This window comes from Xenopus tropicalis, chromosome 7 (assembly GCF_000004195.4).
Source record: "Xenopus tropicalis strain Nigerian chromosome 7, UCB_Xtro_10.0, whole genome shotgun sequence".
NCBI classification, from domain to species: Eukaryota; Metazoa; Chordata; class Amphibia; order Anura; family Pipidae; genus Xenopus; species Xenopus tropicalis.
The window spans coordinates 89,103,617-89,116,362 of record NC_030683.2 but is presented as its reverse complement, the minus strand read 5'-3'; the positions used below and the strand labels follow the sequence as shown (position 1 = coordinate 89,116,362).

Below are 12,746 nucleotides of genomic sequence, written 5' to 3'. Positions count from 1 at the left end.
GGAGGTAAATTGATTTAATGGACACAATGTTGTTGTTGTGTCCTTCATTAAATGTATATTTTCAGGGGGGCTGACAATAGTTTTGATACCTTTTTTCAACTATGCACACCATGTGCTCTGTGTTGCAGAAAAAAACATGGGGGTCTCTAAGCATGTGAGTAACATGGCTGGCTGGGGAAGTGCTGAGCTGGAATTATATGTGATTAATTTCACCCGTTAACAGCTGTGCTGTAATAGTCAGTCTGTTTTGGAAAATAGTTGTGATATGTACCTACAGGTGGGAACACAATCTTTTTTAGTATTCATACCAGGGTTCTTTGTGAGGATGGCAGACCCAGTCTATGCTATATTAAAGGAGTGCCAGGCAATGTTTGTAGCCAGACAAAGAAATAATGTTTATGACATAACTAGGATTGAATACTCACAGGGGAGACATACTAGTTATCTTTTATGCTTTTTCTTTTCTTCTCCTTGTCCTTTCGTTGCAATGTCAGGTGTTGGCATGTAACCTTTCTTACTGGCTCTTTTTTCCAGCCATAAACCCCTGGCAGCTAAAAACTAATTTCGGGACTCTTTAACTACGAAGGGGATAAAAAGCTTTCCCAGTGTCCCTTAACATGAAATATTGCATCTTTAATTACTGAAAGGGGAATGATTCTCCTTGTCATGCCTGATAACCCCACAGAAATAATCATGATTTAGAGCTCTCTATCCAGTGATCTCAGAGCAGTTGATAGAAGTTGTTCTTTGCCAGTTTTAATTGGTGCTCATTAAATTTACTTCGCATCTTCGACCATGCTGGGATTTGAACCTGTGAGATTCGGGTTACACAGATGTTACGGGGCGGAGCTTTAATGACTGAGGCATTTTTAAAACTAAGAATCTGAAATCTGTTAACATTTTGTGTTTTCCATATGAAAAACATGCAGTTGATTTTAAAGATAGGCAAAAAGAGTACATGCAGATTTATACTGAATAAATAAATAGGTATAATAAGAAACATTTTTAGCAGAACCAATATTTTCTATGCCTTTGAAACATTTTTCACATTAAAAGAGAGACGTTTCTTTGTGGTTAGGCCAAGACTGCTATAAAATGTCATTACTATTTGACTTTGTTGATGCTTTAAGCAGTATTTCATTATTGGATGCTTCAGAAAGATATTATGGAACTTAGCCTAACGCCACTGCAATCATCACAACATTTCTCTGTTGTTTCTTTGTTTGTATTGAACTGTACAGCTTCACCAGTACCAAATTAAACAATAAAAAGAAATATATATACATTATTTACAATGGGTATTTTGCATTGCGACTTATAGTAGCCATTAGACTGCTCTTTAGTAGGGTATCACCAAATAATATGTGGCAAAATATTCTCCATCCTCAATTATATATCCTTTGTGGCTGTGCAAGTTCCTACACTATCATGTAGGTTCAGTCATAGAAAGGTTTAAATGGGACTATGCCTTATGGATGTCAGGTAGCACTTACTTCTAGAATGCAAATCCGCATTAATGCTTACCTATACATATGCATCACACACATTAGTTCTTAATGCAACTTGCATGGATGTAACATTTAATGAATCTGTATGTCTCAAGCAGTTGCGTGTAATTATTATGCAAACTGAACAGCTTTGTGCAACAAAAAGATGTGACGTTGATCAGGCCTAGATGTGAATGAACTACTCAATTCTGATTTTGCTGGCATAACTTGGATTAGAGTTGCATTAGAAACAACAACAACATTGACAAGGCTTTAAGGCAGTGGGTTTTTTTGGCTTTTTCTGTTCAAAATTTGAGAGTCTGATTAGGTCCCTCCTTTGTCACATAGTTAGGCTATGAGTACATTAACACGATGCTGTATTAACCATTTAGGTGTATATATTTCTTGACGTGGTATGGTGGCTTACCAATCTTATGATCATAATTTTGTAACTAAAAACCCCTGTTTCTTGTCAATATACTGTATGCACTAGCATGAAACTAATAGACAATTTACTTATGAAACAGGGGACCAGGGAATGTGCATTGATCAATCCCTTTTGTCTTTCTGTATGTTTGTAGTTAATTTGGCCAGATCAGTTGCACTTCCATTGTATTTGTATACTTTATTTAGCCTTGGAGTGCTCCCACAACCTCTTTTTGTGTATGTATATATTTCTGCAACTGGAAATAAGTTATTAGTGGATGCAAGGTTCTGCCTGCCCACCAGAATAGGGACATCTAAATGCTAGTCTAGGCCTTTAATATAAATTAGTTTCCCTTTTACTTATGAACAATTTTCTTCTCAGTAGTACTCAAAGCTTGCACCTACTTGTAAATGGAGGCCCAGTTGCACAGGTCACAGTTGCAGGTCATTGTAAGCGTATTGCTCATTGTAAGGGTGCTCTATAATGCTTGCCAACAGCTTTCTAACCACTAGGGGTGCTGGTGATACTGGGGCTTTTGTAGATTGCACGTTTGAGCCAAGCAAAATGTCGGCTTCTGCATTAAGCAGACAGTTGCATAGACACATTTGCTATACCAGGAATCTGGAGAAGTTGAATGTTTTGCATGCTCATAGATGTACATAGACTCTGTCATGCCTTAAATTCCTTAATGCTTAGCATCCTTACAAGGAACCGAAGAGAACAGAGGGAAATTGCTTCCACTTGCCTACTGCAAACAGCACATGCACTTTCAACTGGAACGTGGCATCAAATAAATGTTCACAAAAACTGTGAATTGTTTATGAACAATAATATTACTATTAATAATAGCAAACTATCACTAAAAGAGTTAAAAGGTCGGTCCACCTTTAAGATAACTTTTAATATGTTATAGAATGGCCCATTCTAAGCAACTTTTCAGATGTTCTTCATTATATTTTTTTTTTTTAGGGTGTTTATTTATTTGCCTTCTTCTTCTGAGTCTTTCCAGCTTTCAAATGGGGGTCACTGACCCCAACAACCACAAAAATGTATTGTTCTATGAGGCTACAATTTTATTGCTAATGTTACTTTTTATTAGCTATTTTTATATCCAGGTCCTCTTCTATTCATATACCAGTTTTTCATTGAAACCACTTCCTGGTTGCTAAAATATCAAACTGGAGAGTTCCTAAACAAAAAGTGAAATAATGAAAAATATACAAATAATAAAAAATGAAGACCAATTGCAAATTGTCTTAGAATATTACTCTCTACACAATACTAAAAGTTAATTCAAAGGTGAACAACCCCTTTAACTATGAAAGGACTTCTGCTGGGTGCCCTATAAGAGCACTAGCACATGGGGGGTTCCAGAACATTTTACTGTCTGAGCAGTTTCATACTTGCATCAAAAGCCTCTAAACTGCCCCTTTACTCATTTCAGTGGTAATTGCTTAGACCAATTGAGTACTTGTAGTTCAGGTATTTATTGTTCAAAATCACCCCATGTGACAGTGTCCTAAGGCCTCATATGCAATTACAGCCCTTGTATGTATGTATGTATGTATGTATGTATAACTTTATTTATAAAGCGTCACAAGGGTACGCAGCGCTGTACAATCTTTCAGAATACAAAATTACACACAGGGAGGACAAGTGATATAATAAATAAATACAATTAATATATATATATATATATAAGTGCCATGTGGTATGAGACACAGTAGGAAGGAGGTCCCTGCCCCGTAGAGCTTACAATCTAAGCCCTTACTTAATCTTACTGCTTGCTTGTCAAATCAGCTTGCTTGAGTACTGAGCACTCCTCCACACCCCCACAGACCTGCCTTGAAATCAGGCAGAATATACAAACTCAATCAGTGGGAGCAATTGCAGCAATGGGCACAAGCCTTTAGGGGAGATAATTGCCTGCACAGCACCCTCATCTAACTTACCTGGAAGTCTTAAAAGACTGTCCCCAAATGCTAGATGCCATTTGTAACATTAGCTAGACAGCAGTATAGGCAACAGATAATTTCTTTTTTGTTAATCCTCTGACTGGCAGGTCAGTTATGTTTTATGAGAAATATTAATTACAGGCCTGAACGGCCAGTGCAGGATGAATGACTCTTTGTTTGATCCAGACACTCCAATTCTTGTTTCTTTGTAACAGAAAAAGGCCTTAGGATAGGGAGAATGTCAGAACTTTTCTGTGGTGATGTGGCAAACAAGCTAGAGCCAGATGGGACACTTGGTGGAATAGTTGTAGTAGTCAACCTTGGGACATAAACCTCATAAAATATAGTACAAGGTTATGATAATGAAATACAAAAGTCACAGGTCAAAGTAGAAAGTCATATAAAGTTTTGGAGGAAATGTCTGCAATGAGCTTCCTGCCCTACTGTATTGTGGGTAATGGGATAGGGATGGCTTAAAGCATGGAATCTTTTATGCTGAAATCCAGAATGGATAAAGCAATGATATTGTAGTGATGTTTAGGGGTACAGAAAAGGGAACTTTAAGGGTATACTAAAAAATTTAATGTAATTGTAAATATTAGAAAATGATTTTATCAAAAAAAAAGTTAATTATATTTATTTTTTATCCTGTATGTTGTGCGTTTATATTGTGATGAAATGTATACAAGTTTAGGCCAATGTAACACAACGCACCAGCGATAATGTGATCCACCTCTTGCTGCCAGGGCCATTTAAATAAATAGGCAATAGGGGCTCACCATCACTTTTGACAGAAGTATCCTCCAGAGATAGCATACCCCCCCCATTTTAATCAACCGGAAGGGCTCTATAGCATTGACATTTTCATTTCTTTGCTTTTTTTCTTGTGCTGTCCCCATTTTGTCATCTACCTGCTCCTGGGTGGATCCTATTTATTTCTGCAGAACAGCATTGACTTTTTCTCTGCCAGCGGATATAACATTGTGTGTGACATTAGCCCTCTCCCATTACTGCGATAGGGGGTTCAGCCTGCTTCCCTACTGACAGTTGCCTGTTTTTGCTCTGTTTTAGCCGTGAAAACGAACTTTCCAGCATCATCACAAGCCTGCATCAGAACCACCAGCTCGTAATGCCAGAAAACCAGAACAAGAGAAACAGCCACCAACTCACCTTCCCATCTACAGGTTAGCCAATGAGCCTTTTATACCTGGATGCCTCATAACTAAATCTGATGCTCTTACTGAAAGATTCTAGGACTTATTTGCTAATTTTCCTAGTTTTTATTTTTTTTACTTCTAACAATTTGAGCATCATTGCTTAAGCTGCATTTTTTTTGCAATATACCAGAAATGCAAACCTCTGCATTAGATGCAAATGGGCATGTTACATCTGTGAAGGATGGGAGGAAGTTTCTTCTGACCCCTAGCAACCACAGACAGGATATAAGTAATAACATTTTAACCTCAGCAGACCCTAAAAGCTAATTTGTAGGTGACCTTTCCATACTGCTTACCTAGTAGTTGACCTTTGCATGTTCCAGGGTGGAATTTGAAGACTTCTGGTAGCCATAGCAGCTGCTATGGGGGGCAATAAACTGACCTTCATAGGAGCCTAAAGTCCATGAGGAGCATTAAAGGAATCTCATAGGCTCATGGATGCAAGAGTGCATGCTCACACAGCTCCCCCTGCCTGTTGCCTTAGACAAACTCTCTACATCTGTAATAAGCTGTATTATTACAGACAGTTATTTATAAAGCACCAACATCCTCCAAAGTGCTGTACAATAAATGGGTGTATACATTAAGCATACAGAATGCATACTAAAATACAACGGATAACAAGACAAAGAGGTCCCTGCAGTGAAATACCAGCTAGGTGGCAACCCTAACACCAGTACACCTGCTGCTACCATGGAACCATGTTGAAAGTCATGGAGAACCCATTTATTTGCCTATGTTTGTATGCTTAATTATACACCTGTGCCAGCAACGGGTGTGGCTTAAACTGGCAATTTTCATTAGAAAGGGTGGCTAGATATTTTTGTATATATATATATAGGAACCTATTTTGATGGTGGAACATATTGTCAGAGGTTAATACACAAATATTTGTGTGTAACCTAATGTGAGCTGCCATACTGAAGGCTGGGATGGGGGAAAAATTATGGTTTTTATTATTAAATCACAAAATAAACCCACACAGAATAGTTTCTGCTTACTAATTCTATATCACGTCCATATAATCTCTCATTATATTATTTTCCTTTTGAATGGCTGTAAAGCACATAGCAATAAGATAGCTGATAAGTGTATCAAAGCCTGCTACCTGCTGCTATTTGCTTCTCATTTACATGATTTAAAAGTGCAGCATCACCCTGCATATGAGATAATCCAAAAATGCAGCAGTGAACAATTTCAGGACATAAACCACCTGTAGGGATATGGCCCATAGGGAGATTAGTCGCCCATAGTTAAATCTTGGTCACAATGCCTTCCCACTGGCAATAAAGTGAATCAACAGTTGCAGTTACACATTGCTTCATTTTATAAAGTTGCACAAAGTTTTTTTCCTAAAGGAAGATTCATGCGATTTTAGAAAACAGAGCGACATGTATACCTTTCCACCGGTGATTCACTCTGTTGTCGATGGGAAGGCATTTCAGAGAGATTAATCACCCACAGTAGCCTAGATTAACTGTGGGCAACTATTCTCCCTGTGGGCCATGCCACCTACAGGGGATGCAGTGCTACTTCCATTTTCACCAAAGGGAAGCAATCAGTGGCACATAGGAGATGGTTTGGCCATGGTATCATAGAGCGGCAACCAAAGGTGCCACTGGTGTAAACTGACTCGTCCGGTATAGTTGCATGCTTTTCTTGAAACCATGCACCATAAGGATACTGCGCATGGGTTGGAAATGGCCCCATTCAGTTCTGTTCCCTGTGCAGTGCAGACCGACTAACTTGGAGCACTGAATAGGTGAAGCTGGAAATATTCTGTTGAGCTCAAACCAAGGATGTGTGTGTATGTGTGTTATATTCATTCTTTCAGTTACATTTCATTTTTCCTTGTGAAATATTGGTTTTCTCCGGTTTGCTGCACAAAGTCACACAGAGGTCTTAAACCCAGATCTCCGTGTGACATTAGGATCATAAGTCGTAGGTATGAAAGCTCTGAGTTTATGGAGGAGGAGGGAGAAGGGCCAGAGGGAAGCAGGAGAAAGCAGCAAGAGCTGATAACATCTAATTGCTATATTGATCTGTCTCGGAGCCAGCGTGAGAGCCTGGGGGTGATTGAGATGTGTAACCCCTTCCTGTACCTCTACAGAGCATTGGCTGATTTTATGTATTTAAATTAACTCCAACATTGCTGCTTGACCAGTGCTAGATATATGCAGCTTTGCACACATATTTTAAGACATTGCTTTGAGTGTGGCTGATTTACATAGTCTGACATGTACCACTCAACAATAATTAACATAGACATGGCTCTCTTTGCAGAATTGCCGGTACATGTTGAAAGGGGGTTACAGCTACACAGATGAGAACAGAGGGGCTTGTATGCAAAATCTCCAATTTAGAGGTGCTAGATTATGAAGATAGTCATTAGTTAGGATTAAGCATAAGAGCATTGTAACTAATACCTAGATGTAGTTAATTCCGGTTTAGGGTGATGTCCTCTTTTAGCTTCTGGGCCTGTCACATTTATGCTCCATAAGCACAAGTGTTTAGGGCAAAGGTTTAACCTAACCACCTTGTAGCATGGATAAGATGGTGCTCAACTTGTAAGCTAGATAGAGCTTAGTGGTGTAACTACATATTGCTCTCTAGGTGACCCCAGATATCCTTGGGTAGTGACACTTATTCAACCAGACCAGAGCTACCATGGGCCTGTCTGTTCAATATATTCAGCCAGAGAGCCAGATCCAGTGAGGAGCTATCTACTTCATTCAACACAGCAGTGTTTGGCTGCTGGGGCAGTCATGGGGGTGTATAGTCTGGTTGGTGAACCCATATGACATGATTGTGCTAAATTCAGCTTAGCACATTCTGTTTATGCTTTAAAGGAACATAGTAAATGTGAATGTTGAATATGAATGTTTTATTTGCTATGACTTTTCTTGCAATTCTGATAATTATTAATGTTCCTATGTCCAAGAGATTATTAGTTCATTAGCTACTGTGTTCAGCTAAAGCAGCACTCTGCCTTTAGAAAGCCTTTACTGTAACTTATATACCATACTTCTTATTGTTAGGTGTTATAAATCAGTAATTCATTAAAGGGGATGTGAGTTAACTTTTAGTATGATTTAGAGAGTAATATTCTGAGACAATTTGCAAATGGTTGTTATTTTTATTTTTTGTAGTTTTTTAGTTATATCACTTTTTGTTCAACAGCTCTCCAGTTTGGAGTTTCCAAAGTCCAAAATACCTCAGCAACCAGGGACTAATTTGAACAAGAATCTGGTATATGAATAGGAGAGGACTTAATTAGAAAATAAGTTATAAAAAGTAACAATAACAATAAAACTGTAGCCTCACAGAAGAATAGTTTTTTGGCTGCCAGAGTCAGTGACCCCCATTTGAAAGCTGCAAATGGTTAGAAGAATAATAATTCAAAAACTGTGAAAAATAACGAATGATCATTTAAAAAGTTGCTTACAACATGCTAAAAGTTAACTTAAAGGTGAACCAACCTTTTAAACAATGGAAATGCTCTAATTCCAACCACCCTACCACTAGGGGAGTATTAAAATTCCACTCAGGCAGGTGGCATTGAATGTAATATACACTTTTTTTTAATAAAGGCAGGAAATACATTTTTAACATGAGTATTTATTTCCATGCCAATGTCTATCCAGTAACCACATAGCTGACATATCACATTTTGGCTTCATTCTCAAAGACGGTGTGTTTGGCAAACATTGACACTGGAAATAACAAAATATAAGGCAAACAAATATTAATTTAAATGAGTTTTAGTTCCACTACTGGTTTAACTGTACAGAGTACATAAAGGCTTGGGCCCCTCCCCTGCTACTGACAAGGTGTGATCCAGATCTATCTTTAGTAGGTGTCAGTTGGGGTGGTGACTGGCCTAGACCCACAGAGCAAGAGATAGAAGTGATACTGTGATGAATAGGAAGCATAATAAGAAAATATGGTAACAGTGACATTTAATAACAGCGTTACCCACACTGTAGCTGTAACCCAACATTTGTTGTTGAATTAGAACTCCCAGCAGTGACCAACAGCTGAAAATGTGAGTATGTAGGAGTTGTAAGTGGGTCTCAGATCTAAGTGTTATAAGGCTGCTGACAAAGCAAAGGGGCACATCAGCCCTATCCATAAAATTGGACCATGTATTTTACTTGTAAAAATAGTATACTTATCCAAGTATCAACATTTTACAGTACAAATCTCTCTCTCTCTCTCTCTATATATATATATATATGATGATGATGATGATGATGATGATATCTGGAAGTTTGTTTTGATTTTTTTTTTTAAATGGATTTTCTTGTACTTTATTGGAGTAAAACTGACACCTGTTTTGTGAAGTCCCCTAAAAGAGTATTTCTGCCTCTTGTGTATTTAGATTACAGGTGCCTAAGGAAAAGTGTGTGCTGGGTGTTATCTGTGGGAAGGATGAGATTAGCATGTGATAAGACTCAAGGTGCAGTGCTGGCTGAAGCTCAGGGGTTTAGCTGGAGAGAGAGGGGATGAGCTGAGCACAAGGCTCTGTTTAATCTTAATTGGAGAGGACACACAAAGGGATGAGGCAGCCCAGGCTTCTTGACAAAACCAGGCCAGGAAGCTGCAGGTTTGCACATTAAACAAAGATTTAGAAGCCTCTTAAAGCGGCTCGAAGTATCTCTGTAAACAAGCACAATCCTGGCCATCCACTTTAGCTAATTCACCCTGCCCAAAGAGGGGGAGAGTGAGGCACACAGCAATTTTGTTTCCCTAATTTTGTTTCACTTTGTGTGCATTTGTGACATTTTAACCCTGCAACTGATTACAGCTCTCCATAGCTGCTACTGTTCTATATTCCAGTTTTATCACTTATGTTACTAAATACTGAGGAGGAGACCTACAGATATAAAGCACCAAACCCTTACCACACATAAGGAACAGAATTCAGTGGCCCACTGACCGTGCTTAAAATACAGCATCTTCAACAACACCTCAGTGAGCACAACAACTACAGTCTGAAAATATTATTGCTTTGTAAAGCCAAGGGAGCATTGTGCCATTTTCCAGAATAAATTTGGCAACAAGAGCCACTGTTTCAGTGGAGTTAATAAGTGATCTTTCATTTTACCTCAGCAGAGTAAACAGTTTTGCAGCTGCTACTGATATTAATAACATGCAGATAAATAAGGATCACTGAACTGTTATATGCTTTACTGAAAATAAATTGCTATATAAGATTAAAAAACAGATTAAAAAACATTTAATTATTATTCCCATTTATGAATAAATGTTGTAATGTAGACCTGTTCTATATTTCAGTGCTATAAATCACTTACCCTTTCTGCTCTGGGAGCTGTCTTTAAATATGACCCTTTCTGTCAGCTAGATGTGTTCCAGCCAACTGAAAGTGTTCATAGTGGAACAGGACATCCTGGTTTCACCTGGAAGACAAAAGGCAGAGTTCTGTTTCATTAGAATTTGGCATGAAGTGGCAACCAAAAGCACCAAATGCAGGAAGCCTGGAATGCTGAGAGTAGGGTACCAGCTCTGAACAAGTACCAGGTCCTTTGTGGTGCTGATTAGCTCAGAAGATAAAACAATTGGCAGAGTTCTTTATTTGGAATAGTTGGACAGTTCATTGCTTAGAGAGTTTGTTTCTAATCTGGAACATATTTATATAAAGGAAAATGTAGTAATATGTATAGGTGTCGCCAGTTATAATCCCTAACAACCAATTAGAAACCAATTAGACTTTATCAGTCTAACATTATTAAATAAGGAACCCATCTGAATGGTGGCTGTGGGTAACTGGATTGGACCAAACATTGCCCATATTAACACATACGGCTTGCTTTACGCAAAAAACAATATTATGTTTTAATAGAAGCTGAAATATTCCATCTGCAGTGCTACATAATGGGACAAGTATAGGAATTTATTAGATTTAAACACCAGCTGATAAGAGCTGATAAGTTTCAGAAAGAAGCATAATGTGAGAGGCAGCTGATCCAGTGAATGGTGAGGGTCACAGAAGTAGTGAGGACACTCAGGTCGTTACTTAAGCACAAGCTAAAAAAAAAAAAATAATAATTTTTATATAGCACTGACATTACACAACACTCTCTGTCCCCGTGGATCTTACAATCTAGCATGAATACCAAGGTTTGGTTGGGTGGGGACCCTACAAATGTTTTGCTATAAAGCGCAGAAACTTTTAGCTTGTCTCCTGTCATGTGCAAACTAGATTGGTAGCTCTTTGCAATAGTCTGTGCTTAAAAAGGTTGTTTGCATGAGTAGTTCCACTCAATAAGTTATCCACATCACAACTGGGCTGGGGTGAATTAAAATTTGGATTCGTTAAATTCTGTTCATGTATCACAGGCTTAAAAACTTTGCTCCCTCAGAGAACCAGCATAGAGGGGGTAGACAGAGCATGAAAGGGAGCAAAAAATCAAGGGACCTGATAAAAGAAAATAAGACAGTACAAAAGCTCTGTGGCAGAGATGTCAAACTCCTGTCCCCGCAGCTGTCTTGAGCTACCCAGGATTTGCCCTCTGGGGTTTCCTCTATGCGGCTCACAGAAACATGAAGGCTATGTTGTGACCATAGCTGTTTGTGTAGTGGGACATGGCCATAAAAAATTAGTGACAATTTGAGTGAGAGGCTGTTTACTAACATGGGGCAAATATGGACGTTAGCAACCAATCAGGTGTTTGTTTCAATTATTTTAACTGCACCTGGTCTGATAAAAAGACTTGCACATTGATTGCTGTTCTGGTGTTGTTCTTATATCAGTTTAAATAACAAATGAAGGCATTTTAACAATATAAAGAGTTTAATGCATGGAAGACAGGGTGCCGCTATGCTGAAGTAATTTGTGATTAAGATGTTGGAGTATGTACAGCTGTAGATGGGAAGTGATGGAAAGAACTGGGAGCCCGAGAGCTGGCAGCCCCTGCCCTTCTAATGGGATGGGTTAGGATTGGTGCTGACAGCAGACCTGTCTGAGTGAGGGCTTATTAAGGCTTTGTGGCTAGATCCCTGAGGTTTGCAGGCTTTCAAGGTGCTGCTCCTGCAAACTGACTTTACAAAGGCAAGACTTCTCGCCTTCTCTCTGCCTTACTGTGCCTTTGAAGCCCTCTTCAGGTGGGTAACTGAATCCAAACTCTCCCTATCTCTGGCTCTACAACTTTCCCTTCATCCAAACAAGTTCTTCTTATTCCTTTGTTTCATTCCTGTGCATCATCTTCATTGTCCATTATTCTATTGAGACTCAGAACACTGGGTATCATGCTGTCAGCATTGCTATAGAGTTTTGTGTTTGGGGTAAGAAAAGACCTTTTAAGTTCTGTCTGCTTTTTAATTACTCACCTACTCCAGTACTGCCTTGGCCTTTCCAGCATTTAACCCATTGGGGGGGGGCTTGCTTTAAAGGCCTTTGTTGTGAAGAAGTGCTTAGGTAAGTCATTACACTCAATTAGGTTTTTTCTCAGGAGCTTGGCATTGCTTGGATTTGGTACAGAATAATCATAGAAGGATTTATGCTGAGAAGGAAGGACAGGCTTGGGTGCTAGTTCTTCTGTGTGATGCACTAAACTTATATTGTATGTACTGTATATGTTCTTCTGCTGTTCTGCACTGAACACTGAATGCTAATGTACAACAGTATGTTTTTAAATGT

The 12,746-nt window shown here is 38.7% G+C and overlaps 1 protein-coding gene across 14 annotated transcripts in view; it reads left to right on the top strand.

Moving 5' to 3' along the window:
* Nucleotides 1-12,746, top strand: part of samd11 (sterile alpha motif domain containing 11) — a 113,624-nt gene that overhangs the window by 56,606 nt on the left and 44,272 nt on the right. For all 14 annotated transcript variants that reach the window (XR_001171177.3, XM_012965906.3, XM_012965908.3 and 11 more), the window contains one exon: nucleotides 4,941-5,053. Coding sequence is in view for 13 of the 14 variants with exons in the window: in XM_012965906.3 (XP_012821360.2) it covers nucleotides 4,941-5,053 (113 nt within the window). In the remaining variant the exon portion in view is untranslated. The remainder of the gene's footprint in view (nucleotides 1-4,940; nucleotides 5,054-12,746) is intronic.